Below are 22309 nucleotides of genomic sequence, written 5' to 3' on the forward strand. Positions count from 1 at the left end.
GGATAAAACAGATTTGTAATACATACATGATAGAAGAATATGAACGAGGGCATTAGCTGGAGTACATATCAATGCAAACATGAAACACTTTTCATTCAGTGTCTCCCAGGATACTCCGATTGTTTCATATGTACAAATCACTAACATTTCCAGTTTCAAATTTCTTCAAGAATAACACAAAGAAGGAAAACGAAAAATCACAGTCAAGCTACTAGGCACTTCTTACCACATGTCAATATTTTCATTTGAAAATGAAGTCAAACTGGGAACCTTAGAGTAGCGTCAACCATTGTAATGGTTGTGTCTGTGTCATTTTGAAATCGAGGCTCCAACATGGTAAGTAAGACACAATGAGGCCTACACAAGTCAGCATCTTCCTGAACTAAGGTAGATCAGAGAAGGTGATGGGACAAGGACTCAGTATCACAGGGTTGGATCAACTGTCCCCATTCTATTAAAGAGATCTAAGCAGGATTCATTGCTTGACAACAATACCATGCCATATTTTCAAAGGCAGTCTTGTGCCACAAATTGGAGAATTCGGTGCCCCAGCATTAACGTTTCTGAATGCCTCCGTCATCTGGCATTGTTGTGACAACCACAATATAGGTTTTCTTTCCCTTTTTAGCAATCCCTACTCGTCTTTACTGTACTTCTTAATCGTACCTTGGAGTTGAGATCTCGATGATAAATATTCTTCGAGTGCAAGTAGATCATCCCTCTTGTGATGTCTGAAGCAAGATCAACTTTCTCTTTCCAGCTCAGCGCAATGTCTTTACTCGCCAGGAGTTCTTCCAAGCAGCCACCATTTACGTACTGTGGAGAAGAAAAACAAAAACAATTGGTTCTTTCAATTACATTTTCTTTGGAATCAAACACAAACGTATCCACATTACGGCATGAACCTTTAACAATCTTAAAACATACATATTTCTCATGGGTTTGCTGGTATCCTACGGGCGGTCTTACTATCAGGTAAGCTGCCTTTTGGAGGCTTTTGGCAAGGACCTCCATATTTCCAGCTCAGATTCCTAATATGGTGTCCTATAGGGAGGGTTCAAGGATTGGCTGCATCAATAGATTGAAGTAATTGCTGTCAAAGACCCTGTGAAGGTACAATTCTGAAGAAGTTAAATCACATTGATATTGCCCACAAACCCTCTAAGGTATCAAAAGGATTCTTCTGCTGAATTTGGTTTGAATTGCCACAGACAAAAGATTGAACGTGGTGAACACGTCATTGTACTGATTTACAGTCACCTTGGCAGATTTGATCATTAATGTGTATTTAAAGAATGGCTGATATTTTGGGGTATCATAGCAAGTATGATCAAATCCATCAATCTTGCAATAATGTCACAATGCACTGTTTGTTTAGAGAGCATTCCGGCCCCAGAATGCTCTGCTTGTATGAATCATTTTCATTGGTTTTCTTTATGAGGCCCAGTGAGGGGGACCAGTGTTGGAATATTCAGAACAGTGCAGTGAAAGTTCTCACCCCAAAAAAGGCACGAGCAACCTAGGAACCACAGGAAATAAGATAGACACTGCAGGGGATTTACAAGAATTTTCCTCTCAAAAATATTATAATAGCACCATTTTCAATATAATATTTGGATAAATTAATAGGATTTATAGATGGCTCTTAACAAGATATCAAATGAGATAGTACACAGACGCATTTCCCCACAGCAAACCCATTATGCAGTCAAAAGAAAACAGTGCACCCGACAGACACAGTAATAAGCAAAGAAATGTCCACGCTGCAAACAACTCAATATGACAGCAGATTTAAGGCATGATTATTAATTAATCGTGTTTCAACCTTCAGGGTATACTATTTTCTTTTTCTTTACATTGCCATTGGTTTGATCCAGTATTTGTCTCACAATCTATTTCATGCAAAATATGTTTTTTTTATATATATATATACACCACTGTGCACTGCTAACACTAACACCCAGGACATGAAAGATGGCATCATAAATGTCATTGATGACATCACTGATGATATCACATGTGTAGCCCCTTTGTTTTTGTTCACTACTGAAATATATATATATATAGCAAAAAGAACTTTGTTAAAGGGACGTTGCGGTTCAAAGTAAAACCGAAAAACACTTGACATTCGCTAATTATGGTAAGCTAAGCAACCATAACTCGCGCCACCTACGTACATTGCTAAGACTAACAAGATAAAACTTGTTCTTAGAAAACACCAGGTGTCCGGGATGTCTGTAAATGAGCAAAATGGGAGTGCCCTAAGGACAATATACCTGTCCGTACCGTCTGCAGTCAAGATGGAACCGTCCGTAGAACAGGCGCAGTGGCCGGCATGTCCGTAGTCAAACAAAATGGAGGTGTCCTAAGGACACTGTACCTGGCCGTACAGTCAGCAGATCATGTACGCACATGCGCAGTACACCCATAAGTACTGCGAACATCACGCCTGTCCCTAACTGTCCGTCTCACTTGTGTCGCACTTTTAATTAGTTTCAGGACCCGAACACTGTCCGTAGAACACTTGTGCGCATGTGCACATTTGTTAGTCTGCATTTGCTGTCCAGCGGGCACCCATTTCCCTCGTGGATGTGTTCAGGACGTCATCATGTGACCGCACCCACGCTGAGCATGTGGACTAATTTGCACAGTTTGTCTGTTTCCGCAACATTGCAAAATAACTTATGTAAACATGGGAAATTATTTTATAGCATAAAATCACCATTTCACATGTCCCACACAATAGCTCTACCTGTGAGCGTATTATTTAGAAGTTTTGCAACGCTTTTGAGTGATCGATATGGTCATGAGGCGCACCCCTCCACCCCTATAAATGGCCACACCCCCAAGCTCATCTTCATTGTGCTTCTGGCTATAGCAGATTGAGTTGTTCTGCCTTTACTGCTGTAGCGACCATTAGGCAACTAATCCTTATGGCATCCATTGCTTCATTAGCCTCAGCACCACCCCCAAACCCTCCACCGCCACCACCTCCCCAAAGGCCTGCAGAGGGATATACGGGTGAGGATGTACAGATCAAGGAGGAAGAGGAAGAAGAGAATGTGGTGGAGGAACTCCACACTACAAGCACTCGCCAGGAGTCGCGGGTGTGGCGGTTGTTTTCTGTTTTTGGGAACGTACCAAAAGCATGTGCAGACCTGGTCAGGTGTAACCAGTGCCAGTTGGTGCTGAGTCGCGGGAGACCTGGTGCATACAGATTTGGTACGACAACCATGAAGCGACACCTAACTTCGTTTCACAGTGCGGACATTCGCAAGGTGGTGCCATGTGAAGAATGTAGTAGATTGAGTTCCTCCACAGCATCCTCTGTGTCCGATCCTCTCCCCACAAGAGACACTCCTGTGGGGGAGCGCATCCATCCAGCTGCCTCACAAGCCATTCGCGATGCTGTTGACCCTTACCTTTCGAGGGTCACAATATTGTGTATGTACTGCGACGCAGTACTCTGCAGGGGGGAAGAGTCTTCGAAGAGCTTTTGAGGCTACGGTCACAGAGCACCAGAAGAACTGCCCCCTACCCAAGTGAAGCCCACCCTACATGTATCTCTCTCCACCTGCCCTTTCTGATCACTGTGGTTGGTGTCCCTTCCTTACCCTCCTTTGCCCTCCTCTCCTAGTGTGTCATGTGCTCAAAAACAGTAAACTGGAAAAGAACAAAAATTACAAAAAAGGCTCTTTTCAGAGCCACCTTTCTCAGTTTAACAATAGAACTACCAAGTGACCGTTGTAGGCATTTTTAAAAAAGTCTGCGGACAGTCATAGGACTCACAAAAATGGAGGGTGCAAGCATAGCAAAACCAATGGACTTTTCGCTGGGAGTAAGTGGTGGCTCTGTGTGTTTCAAAAACTGTAGATTGGGAAAAACAGATTGCCAAATAGGTGACTATGAATCCAAAAAAGGTTGCAATGTATTTTGTAAATTGCAAAGAAAAATCTGATTGCCAGCATATGTGAGATGGACTACATCTCTGCGAAAAATGAAAGTGGTGCGAAACAAAATGTTTTCATTGTGGAATGAGGACATGCCAACATCTCTTAGAAAGGCACAGCCTTATTGACATTGCATCTCGCTTTCTCCATTTGTGGACCAAATGCAGAAGAACGCAGCCATATTTATCTTTTTGCAATACGGGAAAAAAGTATTTGGCAATTTGGAAACATGTCCATGAACTTTGCAAGTCCTTCCTTCATAGCAAATTGCAAAGAAATTCCAGAGACATGGCCTAAACTGTTTCCTCCGCAATGAATGATTAGTATATCAGGATGACGCTCTGTCTGTAAAGTAGCACAGAGAGGTACCAAGTCCAGCCACCTCATTCCACGCACGCCATGCCAGTGCACTTCCACATGAGGAAGTCCAAGATCTGCACATAGACCGCAACTTTCTACATGCACCTTCAACCAATGTATCCATGAGTCTCCCAAAATCAATATAATCTGTTTTCAAGCAGACAGAGCCATGGCTATATGGTCTCCTGTCAGGGAAAATACCTTCTCACAAAATTTCTCTGTTCAGAACACACCCACTGAACTTTACTGACCAATCCCTACCTTCCCACATTCTCATTTGCATGCGTCTCCACCCCAGAATCTCCATTGGTAATACGCGCTGCCTGCAAACTACTGCCATGTCCGCGGACACGTACAGGATCAGAGCGTGACGACTGTACATTTAAATATTATTCCCCTTTTCCCCTTTAAGGTGGGCTCTGAAAAGAGCCTTTTTCTTTGGGCAGATGCCTTACAGACACCTGTTATTTTGTTTTTTTTTTTTAAATATTTTTTCTTCCTACGTTACTCCAACCATTACAGAACCTTCTCCAAAGCAAGCCTTAGATACCAAAAGGAACATGGCATTTCCCAAAGAAGATAACGCAACACCATCTGCTTCAAAATAAGCCGCATTACTTGGAACAATGTTTTCGTGGCTGCAGAAAACATACCAGCTCGTAATACGAAAGCACGCATGCCGCGATTGATGTTACACCTCCCAATACTTTGTTCAGGACAGAAAACAGAACTGTTGTCCCATTTTCCTCTAGCGAGTACCCCAGAAAAATTACTTTCGCTTTTGGAAAGATTTTCATGATTGCTTAAACAAACTGTTCCAAATCTTCCAACAAAGTATGTGAACTCACGTAGCCCAAATGGCAAGCACCGTAGTGCAAAACTACCACATGAGGAGTGGTCATCGTACGCATGTCTCTGCAAACTTGGAGAATTGCAGCAACATTGCAATCAGTCTCAGCGCTCCACACCACCTCCACTCTTCTCACATCGAAATTGTGTGCCACATGCCTACTTTCGGCATAGTGCTGTATACCATGGACAAAAATATCTCCAAGCACCAAAACCCTGACCCTCTCCACCTCTGCCATCTTCAGTGTACGCACCGTCTTTCGACACAAAAGAGCAATGTGAACATATGATTGGCTGATGCCTACAGTCCCCTTTCCATGCTGGATTTGCTGTAGAACCCCGTATGTGACACACCCTACCTGCAGACAAGCGTTGTCTACGTGCGGCACGGAAATCTTAGCCAGTCCTTCTACCCTTTCCACATCACTCGTGAATCCATTCCCTCATTGGACACAGCTAAGCAGTCACACAACCATCCACCAATCACATTCAACATCTCTACATCTAACTCCGTCATCAAAATTTCGCACTTCAAATGTACTATTGATCACTCTGAATGCAAGTCGCATATCATTGCAAAGCACCTACTTCAAAAGCTACTGTGCAAGTGTTGCGGATTTGTACGTACTGCTCCATGCATGCGCACATGCATGAGTATAAAGTACAGGTATGCATATTTTAATCAGAGAACATGTGCAACCCTTATGATTTCATTTAAACACATTAATGCCACTAAATCTGCATAGCCAATACATACCAACGCTCCCCCTTTAAGTGCAAGATGTCCGATTTTTCATTGACAAACCGCACTACTTCTTACTGTCTGCCGCATTACCTACACGTACGTTACAACCCTCCCTATTTAGCACGACACTCGATTTTCCATTAGAAAATGTCACCATTTTTTACTGTGTACTGCCTACATTAATGCTACTTCCAATGCGATCGTATGAGAAAAATAAACGCTCCGGATTGCTGTGGTGACATCTCCCTCTGAGGGTCTCCTGATTTTTCGGATTCGTACTTATAATATAAAAGTATTGACATTTTTCCCCATCTACTATAATGACCTATCGCTTACAAACCTCTCTGCTATAGATAACACAGCTTAAAAAAAACAAGGCATTTTCATAACCTAAAAATTGTACTCATTTCTGAATCACGTGCAACTAACATACTGCAAATAACATACAAAGGCAGCACATAGTGAAGTGAAATGCAAACATGCACTGTGTTGAAATATCAAAGGAGAATACTGTGACAAAAGATGCAAAATTAACATGTACAGTAACATCACTGCTTTAAACACACAAAGTTACTAACTTCTTCTTTTTACAATTGCAGTGAAGACTACTCTCCTGAAAAGCAACAGCATCTACACTGCAAACGACATATCCGACATATCCGAAGAAACCTGGTCATTTTGAAAAAAAAAGTAAGTGCAGTACTACCTTTATATTCTAACTATTTCTCAAAGAGACTGTGTGGGTTATTTATTTAATTTGGGCACTAAAGCAAACATTGATTTCTGAACCATTCTACCCACAAATCCCCATTTATTAAACAAAAAATAACAGGAACGCAAATAACATACAGAAGCCTTAGAATGTTAGTACTAGAAAACAAATAGCTGTCTCAATTTTATACCATTACGTTTACTATTAATGCTTCTCCTCACCAATAGGACACTTTGTACTCTCATCTGAAGCACATTGTAGTAGTATACAAACAGAAAAATAGCCTTCCCAAATCATTGTAAGAGGCCAATGCACATTCACACACCACCACAAAGAGCTTCCCCATCAAACTCATACACGCATGTACACAGCACACATACATTGTACAACAGACCAAACCATGCCTTCTTTTTTTCAACAGACCCCAAAGAATGCCTACCAAAAAGCAAGTCCGTAGAAACGAATGCAGAAAATAAAAATAAAAGTGTCCAACCTAAGCATCCATCTGTAGCAGAGTTTGCAGAGAACGTTGGAACAAAACAGCTAATACAGTCGCTTAGCGAAACAAAGGAAGCCTCAACTACCGAAACTTTACCTCCTCCATCAAAATGTGGCACGAACCACAAAACACTTCACAAAAAAATCGGCTACCAGTACTGCTAACAATGCTCCTATTAATCCCGATATAGTAACAAGAACCCATAGTAAAAGAAATATTTTAGCAAACATGTTTCGCCACAGAGTCCTTCACAATCTAATATTAAGAGGACCAAAATCATCCTCAACCCTTAAAACCTACCGTAGAAAATTAATCCTACAAGCTCTCGTGGACAGTGCAATCCTTCTCAAAAGGAAGTTGTTTATATTAGTGTTAAATAGGATGAAACCACTAACAAAACTAGGTACCAAACTACAAAAGAAACTTATCAATAAACGGAATGTGAACAAAAATAACTTCTTACATATTTGTGGAAGTGAATGGAGTCACAACAACCACAGAAACATATTTTAATGAAGAAGCATACAAACAAAATCAAACAAACACAATTGCCATCCATAGCAGTGGACGAGGGTATGAAAAAATCAATAATACCATCATGGAAAAAGAAACACTGCTTAGAAAATTAGCCCCTGAAAACACAATTACCTCTCGATTCGACTGAACCAGACCGTCCACTATACAAATGGCCGTGCACGTCAATGTGTGCCATTCCTAACAAATCTTTCAAATCTTTACGTCAGTTCCTCAATCAGTATGTGAAAGGTAAAGACAGAATTAAAATGAAAGTGCTGCAAAATATGGATACCTGTCGAGTGCGCAAATACACAGGACTACAAGGACATTCATTAGCCTGCATTTCAGGACCTATTTGCAAAAGCACCTTCCATGATATCAAAAGGATATCAATACATAATTCAAATGTTAGAAATCTAGTGTATAAAATATACTATGCTAAAAGTCCAGCTTCAGAATTAGCCAATTTAAATAACACTCTTCTGCATGGTACACTCAAATACCTACAAGAAGAAATTGACCGTATCCAGAGAAAATATTTTGGAAGTGAAAGCCACTTACAAAACGCAATCGTTTTAGAACAGACTAGAAACAATTCTGCACATAGTAACCTTCTATTACACACATACAAAAAAGAAATACAAAAATTTAAAAGTGCATCGGCTGAGGTACCAAACCATGTGTGTGCGTTGCCGCAGAACGTTTTACAAAAGGAACACAAAAAATAGACATAGCATACAAAATAGAAGACAATGAAGATTCCAAATGGTTTGAATTAGCTCTCTACCTTTTAGCAGAAAACAAATATCAAATACGTGACCCCTAATATGTTGCAATTGCTGCACTACAAAACTGGACAACCACCAAACTCCTTCACGTGCTATCACAAATAATTTGGAATTGTTCCCAATACCAAAAACCCTGCAACGACTCAATTTTTATGAGAGCATCATAATTCAAACAGTTCGCCCATTTCAAGCAATTATACGCCTTCACCCAAAAACAGCAAAATTACCTCCCTCTGAATTGGTGAAAGGCATTCGTGGCAAAGTAGTTTATTTGCCATTAGATCTAACAGAAAATGTACACACTCTAGGAGTGCAACGTTCAATAGAGCATTCTTTAATTGTCTTGGTAAATGGTGTACCAACAAAAGACAAAAAAATTTGCCAACAACTGGTGGACTTACATAAAGTTAGACAAGCCTTGCCATAGCTAAAAGACAATAACGAATACTACAAGGAAATAAATATTGAAGAAAGCTTAAAAGGAAACAACTGAAATAATTCAAGAGTCATCAGAAACTGGACAATTTGAACTTCTGGATCCTGCTGCAGTATCCATTCTTTTGGACCATTATACAATTCATCCATTGCATTCCAATGAAAGCATAGATAATACACTATAAACTTACCAAATGCGACAAACCAAAGGGTCACCAATGAGCATATGGGAAAAAAGTATAGAAGCACGTGCTTTTCCACTGCTATTTCCTACTGGCAAAGGTGGAGGCTACGATGATAGACCCACTCAGATTAAGGCATCAGAATACCGCTCATTACGAATGTATTCGCAAGATCCCAGATTTAGACAAAATGTGGAATACATATTCCACCTATTTTTTGAAAGTGAACTAGCAATCCTATGTTACGGAGTTGCACACATTTTGAAATCTGGAACCCACTTTCAAAATATGTCAGCTACGCAATTAATACAAAAAGTACAAGAAAAAGATGAGGTTTTACAATCAAGTATAACAAATTTGTTTGCAAACATGCGTGGTACAAAAGAATACTGGTTCTGACGGCACGGAGACGTATGTTGTATGATCACAAATCCTGGACGACCGACTTGGTTTGTTACACTAAGTTGTGCAGAATATGCATGGGAAGATTTACATGAGTTCCTATGCATAGCAAACAACAACAAAACCAACAGATATATTAACACCCGGAGAACTTTGCTCTCTAGATCCAGTTAATGTGTTAAGATATTTCCATCATCGTTTCATTGCTACGCTACACTTAATTTGCAATAAAACTGTTCTTCCCCTCAGAGAAGTGCAACACTTCTTTTGGAGAAAATAATACCAAGCGAGAGGAGCACCACATATTCACATGCTTTTATGGATAAAAGGTGCACCTAAGTTTGGTCACGACACTGATGCCACTGTTTTGCAGTTCATCCAAAAATATGTCACTTGTGAAATCCCTTCACAACAGACACATAGTGAACTGCATGGGCAGATTTTACAATTTCAAAGACACAAATGTGGCAAATATTGTCGTCGCAAATACAAAAACAAAGGGAAATACTACACCAAATGCCACTTTTGTTTCATAGACCTGTTACAGAAACAGGTTAAGTGAACAACCTCATGTCTTCAGTTCGACATAGTGTTAAAGGTAAATCACCTAAGAACACGTAATACATGTAAATCACCTAAGAACACGTAATACATAAAAAGAACAGAAGAATCAAATTATATCAATGATTACAATGCAATCATTGCCCTCTTATGGAATGCAAACATAGATGTGCAGTACATTGCAGACAATTCCACTGCTGTTGCACGATATGTTACAGCCTACTTAACAAAAGCAGAAAAAACAGAGCTTCAAGACCTCTGGGATGACCGATCTCAGAAATTGTACAGCCTAGGCATAAAAATTGTCTCTCAGAGAGGATGTGGCGCCTATGAAGCGGCAGATCGTTTAACTGCTTACTGTTTACTGCTTTGTATGGAAAATCAGACAACATAGTATGGCTAAGTCTTGGTCCTGCTAAATCTAGAAAAAAGTGTTCTGAAATCATATGAGGACATAGAAACAATTGCCAGAAGTGATCCCAACAGCCAAGACATTTTAAAAAACAATTTACTGGACACATACTATCCGAACAGGAGTAGCACTTTGGAAAGCATGCATCTATACCACATAGCTCAAAACTTTGCATACAAAAATAATATAAAACCCGATGAAAGCAAAGGTAGATATAGAGTGACAGATTGTAAAGGCAGCTTAGTGAAACTTACCAAACGAAGCTTAATTAATCATGGTAAATTGTCATTAAAAACTCCTCAACAGAAAGAACTATTTTACATGTCTCTGCTACAACTTTTTAAACCATGGAGAAAAGAGGAAGAGATACTAGATAACTATGACTGCTATGAAGATGCTTTCAAAACGCGATCACTGATGTGAGCTTTACACAGTACAAAACAATGTTGCACAATGAACAGCAACACGAAGAAGAACTTCAGGCCCAACTAGATAAGGACTCTTCAGACAGTAGTCAACCTTCTGTAACAGGAAGCCAAGAACCACTAGGACAGCCACCAATAGCAAATGAGGCAGAATTAGCTATGACAGAAGTGAAAAACACCATGTGTCACTATCAAGAAGATATAGAAGACTTAACTGTACAACAAGCAAAACTTAAGATCAGCGCACCATTTCTGAAGATGTAACAAAACAAATTGCACATGGTGTACAACACGAAAATAAAGAATGTACCTGCAAAATTACAAACCTATACTGCTGGACATCAGTGGTGAAGCTGGGTCAGGAAAAACATTCTTAATCAAAATCATCAGCAAGTTCCTTCAACAATTGACAAACAACAAACTGTCAGCTGTTGTAACGTCCCCCACAGGTTTAGCTGCCTACAACATAGGCAGTGTCACTTTACACCGATTACTACTCCTTCCAGTAGAACACCAAAACAAATTAGACTATTACAAACTTTCTGCAGAAGCTGCAATGGAACTACGCAGAGTATTAAAACAAAGGAAAATGCTACTAATAGATGAAGTGAGCATGGTCTCCAACCTAATGTTGGCTTTGATTCATCTCAGATTGCAAGAAGTACTTAAAACAAACTACGAAGAACTCTTTGCAGGGAAACACATTATCGTTTTCGGGGATCTTCTACAATTGGCACCAGTGAAGCTGAACCTATTTTTAAAACCTTAGGACACAAACTGTGCCGTAAAACTGTTGGCAGCATAGGAAATATCAACCTTTGGCAACATTTCCAATACAGAGAATTAACAGAAAACATGCAGCAATCTGCAGATCTCACTTATGCAAACATCTTAAAAAGTATTAGAGTTGGTGTACTATCTCAAGAAGCACAAGCAATATTGGAAAACGGGCACATTCATGCACTTTATGGCGATAATGCATGTGCTACTGATGTTATGGAAAAATTAGCGCACAAAAATGTCAATGTATGGCCTTAATGCCAACTCTTGCACGCTGTTTCAAATTCAATGAAACAATGTTAAATAAAGAAATGCAACCAATAATGGAAATTTGACCCACAGACAAACTAGACGTACATGGTATGACACTACCCATCTGTGAGCAAGCCACAACAAGAATAGCTTAGAAAATTCAATCTCCAACAAAGCTGGGTTGGAAAAAAAAATATTAAAATTATCCTTAAATGGTAGAGTAATGCTTAAACGTAACCTTGACATGGAGCAAGGGCTAGTTAATGGGGCACTGGGTACAGTTGTTGGCTTTCAAACATACCACGTGACAACAACATTCAGTTAGTCAATGTTCGCTTTGACAAACTTTCAGAAGTAAAAAGGATAGGGCGCTCAACTGCTCGATTCCTTCTCTTCAAAGACATGTATGTATGTAAAGAACAATTTTCTCTAACTCTTGCATATGCAGTCACCATTCATAAATCCCAAGGTCTTACCCACAACAAAGAATTGATAGATATAGGAAACAGTCTCTAAAGAAGGCATGAGCTATATAGCACTATCACGCTTAAGTACACTTGACGGTCTATTTCTAATCAACTTTGATGCAAGTAAACTGAACGCTGATATTCCTTGCATTGTAGAATACAATAGACTGTGTTCACTGTACACCACCCACCTGAAACAATATCCTGTGCCAGAAAAAGTAAAACGTGGTAAAAGAAAACTAATTCAAACAGAAATTCAACAGAATCTGACAGCAAACACTTCAAAGAAAACAAAAGAAGCTAAAGCTTCATCAATTACCACAAGCAAAGAAGAACCTATTAGAGAAAGTAAACCAGGTACTTCTTCAAAGAAGGAACAGAAACTCCGAAAAAAGCACTCAGATACAGAACTAGCTGGTCCGTTCAAATTTTCAAATGAAACTGGTGTAAGTTGCTATGCAAATGTAGCAATGAATATTCTATTTCAATTGCCACCAATTGTTAACAATATTTACTTACACAGTACAGACCAATTGTGTTTGCAAATGTTAGTCCTTCATAGAAACGCAACAAACAATCCTGACAACACATACAGTGTTCACGGAATAAGACAGGAATTGGACTACTGTAGTGGAATGGTGAGATTCACTATAAACTCACAAGATGATCCACAAACATTTCTAATGTACTTACTACAAGTACTGGAAAACAAAAGCATACCTATAAATGAAATCTTCCAGATTTCATACATGTGGAAATATAGATGCACTCTCTGTAGCAATGTGATACAGGAACAAATCCCAAATGAGTGATTTGTGTACGTATCCATACCTAATTGTGAATCCATTCCATTTCAGCAATTTGTACAGAATGCAAACCATGGCAGATTTTGTACTATGTGCAATTCAGACAATCGCTCCACCTTATGGATACAAACACAGAGTAACTACATAATACTTATGCTTCTACGGTATAATGCAGATGGTACCAAAAACAACTGCAAGCTGACTGGATTCACACACGGTCAAGTGTCACTTGGAAAGAAAACCTTTACAACAATAAGTATAATCTACCACGGAGGAGCTACAACCAATACAGGTCACTACACTGCATACATTAAAAAGAAATGTGGATGGTTGGAATGTAATGATAGCACCATTACTCTAAAGCAGAGATTGCCAGCTAATCTTACAAATGCGTATTTAATCTTCTTAAAGCCAAACTTTAATAACTAATGTGTACTTCAACATTACAAAAAATCAAGTAAAAGACCATAAACAGGTAGAATACGCCAACAGGTATCTAACTGCCCAAGAGTGTATAACAACGACACAGATAAATGAATACCACAGATCCGTAACAACAAATGCACAGTTAGGATAGGCCAACAGGTAGCTAACTGTTCTTAAAAATCGGCAACAAGCCAACAAACATCACATTAATCAGAAAGAACAAGGAAACACTCAAAGGAAACAAAATAGTTTGTAGCATAGCAAATAAAGGTTTTTTTTTTAATCCGACAAGGATTTTTTCCCCCAGACCCAAGGATTTGAAAAACAAACACAGAAACTGAACAAAATGCACAGTACACTGGTTTGTAAACTCAATAGGAGGGTAAAAAAAAAGCTAAACTGTCTATTATACAATGTAATAAGTCTTCATAAAATGCAAAAACTAACATGCTTTTTTCTTTTATCATAGAAATTAAAAAAGGATATTTCCGCCAAGTACTAAAGTCATGTAAGACATATATGGATTCTGAACAAAGTAAACAGTAAGTATAATTACAGTCATGTCATACATATTCGAATCTACATGTCTAATCTATGGCAGTAATATGGTGCAGTGGCTGTAGGCTGTGCCTAGCGTCTTCGATGTATAACCTTGCACCTACACCCTACGGCCAAGCAACCAAGACTATAGGTCCTACCCACAACCATTGCAGCATATAAAAACCATGGTGCTTGTAATTTCACTACTTATAAGTGTACTCTTGCGTGCATGGTCTGCAGCCATGCACCCAAGACGCTAGGTCGTTCACACAACCACCGCACCACAGCACACCCATTTTCACTTATAACCTCACTGCTTAGGACTTCAGTCTTGGGTGCATGGCCATGCACCCAAGACTCTGGGTCCTGGCCAGAAACACCACAGCATATCGCACCCATTGTGGCTTCTAATTTCACTATGTATAAAGTTGGTTTTGGGAGCATGGCCTTCAGCCATGGCCCAAAACGCTACGCCCTCCCCACAACCACCTGAATGATGTTTGATAGTACGAGTGTAAACAAAAGAAAACAAGGCAACTTTACCTTATTATAACTGGCGCTTCTCAGTTGGCCCCTAGAGAGGGCTGCAAGTTCCCAAAATATTTATATCCAACGTTCTCATAGAGTCAAAGCATCAGTTAGATCTGTGCAGTTGTGGCCAGGAATGTTTTATTCACATCCCTGTTTTTCTAATTAGATTTATTCTGAATGTGATCTGTTGGGCGATCATATTTTGCCATCAATATACATTTAGCCAATTCATTTCGGTGTAAACCTTCATTAGGGCTGTATATAGGCTCTTGATTACATCATCAAGCTACGCATGGTCATACATTTGTCAATACAAGTTCATTGAATGATGTATACAATACATAAACAAATTCACACATACCATTTTGTTTGTCCCACGAATATTCAATTGGTACGCCAGAAAAAATAAATGAAAAACAGAAATTTTCATTTAGTAACAGCGTTACAAAATTCTATGTACACAGTTTAAGGACAGAAGAGTGTCCTACCTGATCACTTTCAATGCGCTCTCTCTGTCAAATCTGGTAAGCCCCAAAGGCTTTTCTTTTTGCAACCCTCACGGCTCCAGCCACGTGTGCTGCAGATGTGTGGTGAAACGCATATGTTAATCGTGTCTCTGTGAAAGAAACAGGCTATTTAGACAGCCGTTCTAGCATGTCTTTAATGATTGTATGAATCAAAGCGGCGGATGTTCTCCGACATTTACCTTCAGTTCCTATGTTGTTCTGCCTTCTGCAGAGAGACATGCACGCGCATGTCTCTTAGTTCTATTTAAACGTTGCCTTGGAGACGGAGTCGAGGCGCCAAGGTCCGACAGGAATGCCGGAGCACGTAAGCCTCGCGCCCCACCCCCGGGTGATTACCCTGGGGCGGGGATGTCTCCATGACAACTCCTGAAACGCTATGTGTTACCAAGCTGTCAGCGCCGTTCTCGTGTGCTTGACATTAGTTTCGGACTGTTACTGTGAATGCATGTACATTGTACTGTAAATGCATGTTATAAGTGTAATAGGTGTTGTATAATTTGTGCTGTTCTAAATTTTGCATTATTGCGGATAACCATGTATCGCTACCTCTACTGGATAATGCTTACAGGTTATGTACAAAGCTAACTATCATTAGCTTACTAAGTGTAGTATTTTTGTTCTTCATTTGCGGGTTTCAAACGATGGGTCTTAATTAAAGCAGGCACAAGTGTAAATGTACAAAAATACAACTGTAGCGTTTACAATAAAATGTCACGTAGGATTTTTTGTCTGAAAGGACAAGCAGAAAACCTTCACCCAAACAATTTTTTACACAATCTAGCACATATTAGTGAAATTAAAAATAAATGTCATTCCAAATGTCAAATTACGTCCGTTTCATATGTCGATGACTGGGCTCCAGACCTGGTTGGCCATTACGATGGCTGCTGTGGGAGTTCATACGCAATCATGAATGTTTAATTACAAAAAACACATGGAGTTAATCTCCTCGTTCATTCCTTTAGGAATCAGCGAACTCAAACGATCTATCCAGAAAGTTTCTCGTTGTTCCATTGTTTTCTGAAAGTTTTCATGTGGTTCTCTCTTTTCAACTATTTCTAGGATAGCAAATCGAATCTGTGCCAAGTTATATTTTTTGTCATGCCAATGTCTTGCCACAGCCGAAGTTTTGTTGTTGTTACGTATACAAGATCTGTGTTCGTTCTTACAGTTTGTCCGACATAATGCAAGCCACAGGGACATTTTATGGTATATATCATGTTTTGGGAGTCACATGTTCCAAAGCTTTTTAGTTTTATATTCTCTCCTGTATACGGATGTTTCAAAGAATCACTTTTCATGATGTAGCCGCAATTGCTACAATTTAGGCAAGGAAAAGTATCTATTCTCTTGGTGGCTTTCTTCTTTTGTGCTGGTCTGGTCTTTACAAGTTTATCTTTCAAATTATGACTTCGTTGATAAGCGAAAAACAAGTACATACATCCGAGACTCTACAAACTTTTTGCAACACCTGAATTCAATACCATTTGACTCCCAAAACATTTGCTCTACAATTGACGTTAAGAGTCTGTATACGTCAATCCCACCCGATCTGTGTAACGAAGCTGTAGAATGGATACTTCTGAAGGCAGAGGAGATAAGAGCTCAAAAAGAATTCATAATGGCACTGCTGGAATTCATCAGCAACAATTCATACTTTAGATACAAAGATAATTACTACCTACAGGTGGCTGGCACAGCGATGGGGGCCACCATAGCCCCTTCGTATGCAAACTCATTCATGCACAAATTTGAAACTGAAAATGTTTTACTTAACCAACGGTGGCAACAACATCTGGGTATCTGGATAAGATACATCGATGATATCTTTGGGGTATGGAAAGGCAGTGAACAAGAACTACTTGAATTATTTGATTACCTAAACAGTAAGGACACGAGAATACAGTTTACACATGAATACTCTCGTGAAAGTATACAGTTTCTGGATGTACAAATCAGAATAACCGACACAGGATACCAGACCACCATCTTTCGAAAGCCTACAGATAGGAATAATCTACTCCAACGACTAAGCTTTCACCAACCAAGCCTCATCAAAAATTGACCATACTACCATACAGCCAGATGCTTCGCGTAAAAAGACTAGTGAGGTACCCTGTAGAGTACGAAAAAGAAGTCAAAGAAATGGGTAAGACATTTCTGGACCGTGGATACATGAAAGAAGAAGTGACAGCAGCAGAAATACGCATGGCAACTCAGAAAAGGGAAGATCTATTGAGAACTAAAACCAAGACGGAAGATGAACCTCCCCTAGTATTCGTATCCAAGTACTTAAGACAGAGTAACAGCATCAAGACTATCATTAAAAAACACTGGAACACAGTCACCTGCGACCAACGTGTAGAACATCTATTCAAAGAGGTCCCAACATTTGCTTATCAACAAAGTCATAATTTGAAAGATAAACTTGTAAAGACCAGACCAGCACAAAAGAAGAAAGCCACCAAGAGAATAGGTACTTTTCCTTGCCTAAATTGTAGCAATTGCGGCTACATCATGAAAAGTGATTCTTTGAAACCTCTCTATACATGAGAATATAAAACTAAAAAGCTTTGGAACACGTGACTCCCAAAATGTGATATATACCATAAATGTGATATGTCCCTGTGGCTTGCATTATGTCGGACAAACTGTAAGAACGGCCAAGACAAGATGGAACGAACACAGATCTTGTATACGTAACAACAACAAAATCTCGGCTGTGGCAAGATATTGGCATGACAAAAAACATAACTTGGCACAGATTCGATTTGCTATCCTAGAAATAGTTGAAAAGAAAGATCCACATGAAAACTTTCAGAAAACAATTGATCAACGAGAAACTTTCTGGATAGATCGTTTGAGTTCGCTGATTCCTAAAGGAATGAACGAGGAGATTAACTTCATGTGTTTTTTGTAATTAAACATTCATGACTGCGTATGAACTCCCACAGCAGCCATCGTAATGGCCAACCAGGTCTGGAGCCCAGTCATCGACATATGAAACGGACGTAATTTGACATTTGGAATGATATTTATTTTTAATTTCACTAATATCATGTGCTAGATTGTCTAAAAAATTGTTTGGGGGAAGGTTTTCTGCTTATCCTTTCAGACGGAAAATCCTACGTGACATTTTATTGTAAACGCTACAGTTCTATTTTTGTACATTTACACTTGTGCCTGCTTTAATTAAGACCCATCGTTTGAAACCCGCAAATGAAGAACAAAAATACTACACTTAGTAAGCTAATGATAGTTAGCTTTGTACATAACCTGTAAGCATTAGCCAGTAGAGGTAGCGATACATGGTTATCCGCAATAATGAGAAATTTAGAACAGCACAAATTATACAACACCTATTACACTTATAACATGCATTTACACTACAATGTACACACATTCACAGTAACAGTCCGAAACTAATGTCAAGCACACGAGAACGGCGCGGACAGCTTGGTAACACATAGCGTTTCAGGAGTTGTCATGGAGACATCCCCGCCCCAGGGTAATCACCCGGGGGTGGGGCGCGAGGCGTACATGCTCCGGCATTCCTGTTGGACCTCGGCGCCTCGACTCCGTCTCCAAGGCAACGTTTAAATAGAACTAAGAGACATGCGCGTGCATGTCTCTCTGCAGAAGGCAGAACAACGCAGGAACTGAAGGTAAATGTCGGAGAACATCCGCCGCTTTGATTCATATAATCATTAAAGACATGCTAGAACGGCTGTCTAAATAGCCTGTTTCTTTCGCAGAGACACAATTAACATATGCGTTTCACCACGCATCTGCAACACACGAGGCTGGAGCCGTGAGGGTTGAAAAAAGAAAAGCCTTTGGGGCTTACCAGATCTGACAGAGAGGGCGCATTGAAAGTGTTCAGGTAGGACACTCTTCTGTCCTTAAATTGTGTACATAGAATTTTGTAATGCTGAAACTAAACGAAAATTTCTGTTTTTCATTTATTTTTTCTGGCGTACCAATTGAATATTCGTGGGACAAACAAAATGGTATGTGTGAATTTGTTTATGTATTGTATACAAATCATTCAATGAACTTGTATTGACAAATGTATGACTATGCGTAGCTTGATGATGTAATCAAGAGCCTATATACAGCCCTGATGAAGGTTTAGACCGAAATGCATTGGCTAAATGTATATTGATGGCAAAATATGATCGCCCAACAGATCACATTCAGAATAAATTTAATTAGAAAAACAGGGATGTGAATAAAACATTCCTGGCCAAAACTGCACGGATCTAACTGATGCTTTGACTCTATGAGAACGTTGGATATAAATATTTTGGAAACTTGCAGCCCTCTCTAGGGGCCAACTGAGATGCGGCAGTTATAATAAGGCAAAGTTGTCTTGTTTTCTTTTTTTTGTGGTTTATGGAGGTCCTTGTGCTATAGGACCAGTTTAAACTGGCAGCTCCAGGTCAAAATTATTTTTATTTTTTTTGTATTTTTTGATAGTACGAGTGTACCTATACCTGTGAAATGGTGCAGTAGTTGTGGCCACAGGCTACAGACTTGGGTGTAAGGCCATAGATCTTTCAATGTATGGGTATGCAGTATATAAAATCCATAGTGGCTTACAACTGCAGTGCGTATAACTTTGTTCTTGGGTGCATGGCCTTTGGCCATGCAGCCAAGACTCTACACACTCCCCACAACAGTCTAATCGATAATGAATACTACAGGTGTACCCATTGCTGTGACATGCTGCGGTGGTTGTGGCCAGGGCCAAGAGTCTTGGAAGTATGGCGTACAGCTTACGGCCTACGGCCATGCACCCAAGACTCTAGGCCCTGGCCACAACCACCGCAGCATATTACACCCATGGTTGCTTGTAAATCAGTAGCACACCCATAGAATGAAACATTTTAACTGTAGCATGTGCTCAATTTGTACCCAGGACTCTAGGCCCTGCCCACACCTATCAGATACATAATTGATTGTATGGGTGTGATGTATGAATTTGATATGCTGCAGTGGTTGTGGGCACGGTGTACATGCTTGGGTGTATGGCATACAGCCTGCACCCGTACACCCAGAAGTCTACGTCCTGCCCACAACCACCGTAATATATTAAACCCATGTTGGCTTATAAGGTAAGAGGTTATAACTTTGTTGTTGGATGCATGCATGCACCCAAGAGTGCAGACTCTCCCCACAACCACCTGAGTGATGTGCGATGCTACGGGTGTATGTATAGATGTGCTATGCTGCAGTGGATGTGGCCAGAGTATGGACTCTTAGCTGTATGTCCATAGATATTGCAGTGTATGGGTGTGCAGTAGCTTATAACTCTAGTGCTTACAACTTTGTTCTTTGGTGCATGGCCTTCGGCCATGCACCCACGACTCTACACACTCTCCACAACCATCTGATCCATAAGCAATACTACAGGTGTATCCATTGCTGTGACATGCTGCGGTGGTTGTGGCCAGGGCCTAGAGTCTTGGAAGTATGGCCTACGGCCTACACCCATGCACCCAAGACTCTAGGCCCTGGCCACAACCACCGCAGCATACTACACCCATGGTCGCTTATACATCATTAGCACACCCATAGAATGAAACATTATAACTGTAGCATGTACTCCCTTTGTACCCAGGACCCTAGCCCCTGCCCACACCTACCAGATACATAATCGAATATATGGGTGTGATGTATGAATGTGATATCCTGCAGTGCTTGTGGGCAGGGACAACACTCTTCGGTGTATGGCCTACAGCCTACAGCCATGCACCCAAAAGTCTACGTCCTGCCCACAACCACCGCACTATATAAAAGCCATGTTGGCTTATAACTTTAGAGTTTATAAGTTTGTTCATGGGTGCATGGCCTTTGGCCATGCACCCAAGACTGCAAGCCCTCCCCACAACCACCTGAGTGATGTGCGGTAGTACCGGTGTATCTATAGGTGTGGTATGCTTCAGTGGTTCTGGCCAGAGGCTAGACTCCTAGCTGTATGTCCACAGATATTACAATGTATGGGTGTGCAGTGGCTTATACCTCCAGTGCTTATAACTTTGTTCTTGGGCGCATGGCCTTCGGCCATGCACCCAAGACTCTACACACTCCCCACAACCATCTGATCGATGAGCAATACTACAGGTGTATCCAATGCTGTGACATGCTGCGGTGGTTGTGGCCCTGGCCACAACCACCGCAGCATGTCACACCCATGGCGGCGTACTAATCAATAGCACACCCATAGAAAAAAGTAATTTAATTACGGCATGTAGTCAATTTCAATGTTTGCTAACACCACACTTGTCCTTACAACAGTTGCAAGGCGCCTGCGCACAGCACGGACTGAAATACTACCCTTATGAGACCCCTCATTTTCTGCATTTACAAACAGCCAGAACAAGGCGGGCATAGAGAATACAACATTAACACCTACCGCCTGAACAAATACAGTTTTTCACCCATCTATTACTGGCTGAACCTCCCCAAGTAGTATAACAAAGCAAAATAGTTTTCGAAATAGCATGTTGCTGCTGGTCGCCGCTGTGCTTTCAGCTGATACAAGATGTCGGGCGCATCCAAACAATCTGACGCCGAACACGTCTCACTGCAGCCAATCCGCAGAGACGTTGCGTGTCCGCGGTCATGACGCCAGCCGCTTAGTCAATCGGTATCTTGTCCGCGGAGCGAACAGGGAAGTGTGACCGCGGAGCAGACATAGATATCACTAATTTTTTGAGACCTCCTTTTTGGACATTTTAAAGAAAAGTACTGCACGGATTGTCACCAAATTTACAAAAGCACGCTTTCGGGACCAAGCCCCTGCCCTTGCCGCAAATTTGATGAAAATCCGCCCAGCGGTTTGGCTTGTAGCCGTGCGTAAAGTTTTCCCCCCATTCAGTCTATGGGAAAAAAAGACATTTTGGGACGCCCCCTATAACTTTTCCCCCCCTAGCGAATCCTCACCAAACTTTGCAAAGAAATTCAGAGTGGCCCATATACTTTTTTTGCAAAGTTTGGTGAGGATTCGTCCAGGGGGAGCGGAGTTATAGGCCGCCCAAAAAGTGCTCTTCCTATGGAAACAGCAACTTAACCATAAACCATAACTATACAGCCACTACATATATATATATATATATATATAAAACAATAAAATATTTGA

The 22309-nt window shown here is 40.5% G+C and overlaps 1 protein-coding gene across 1 annotated transcript in view; it reads right to left on the reverse strand.

Moving 5' to 3' along the window:
- LOC138471872 (dual specificity testis-specific protein kinase 2-like) overlaps positions 1-22309 on the reverse strand; it is a 516102-nt gene that overhangs the window by 189125 nt on the left and 304668 nt on the right. The window contains exon 5 of the mRNA XM_069609731.1: positions 667-816. Coding sequence (XP_069465832.1) covers positions 667-816 — 150 coding nt within the window. The remainder of the gene's footprint in view (positions 1-666; positions 817-22309) is intronic.

Source organism: Ambystoma mexicanum, chromosome 8 (genome assembly GCF_040938575.1).
Source record: "Ambystoma mexicanum isolate Mex_15411 chromosome 8, UKY_AmexF1_1, whole genome shotgun sequence".
In the NCBI taxonomy this organism is placed as follows: domain Eukaryota; kingdom Metazoa; phylum Chordata; class Amphibia; order Caudata; family Ambystomatidae; genus Ambystoma; species Ambystoma mexicanum.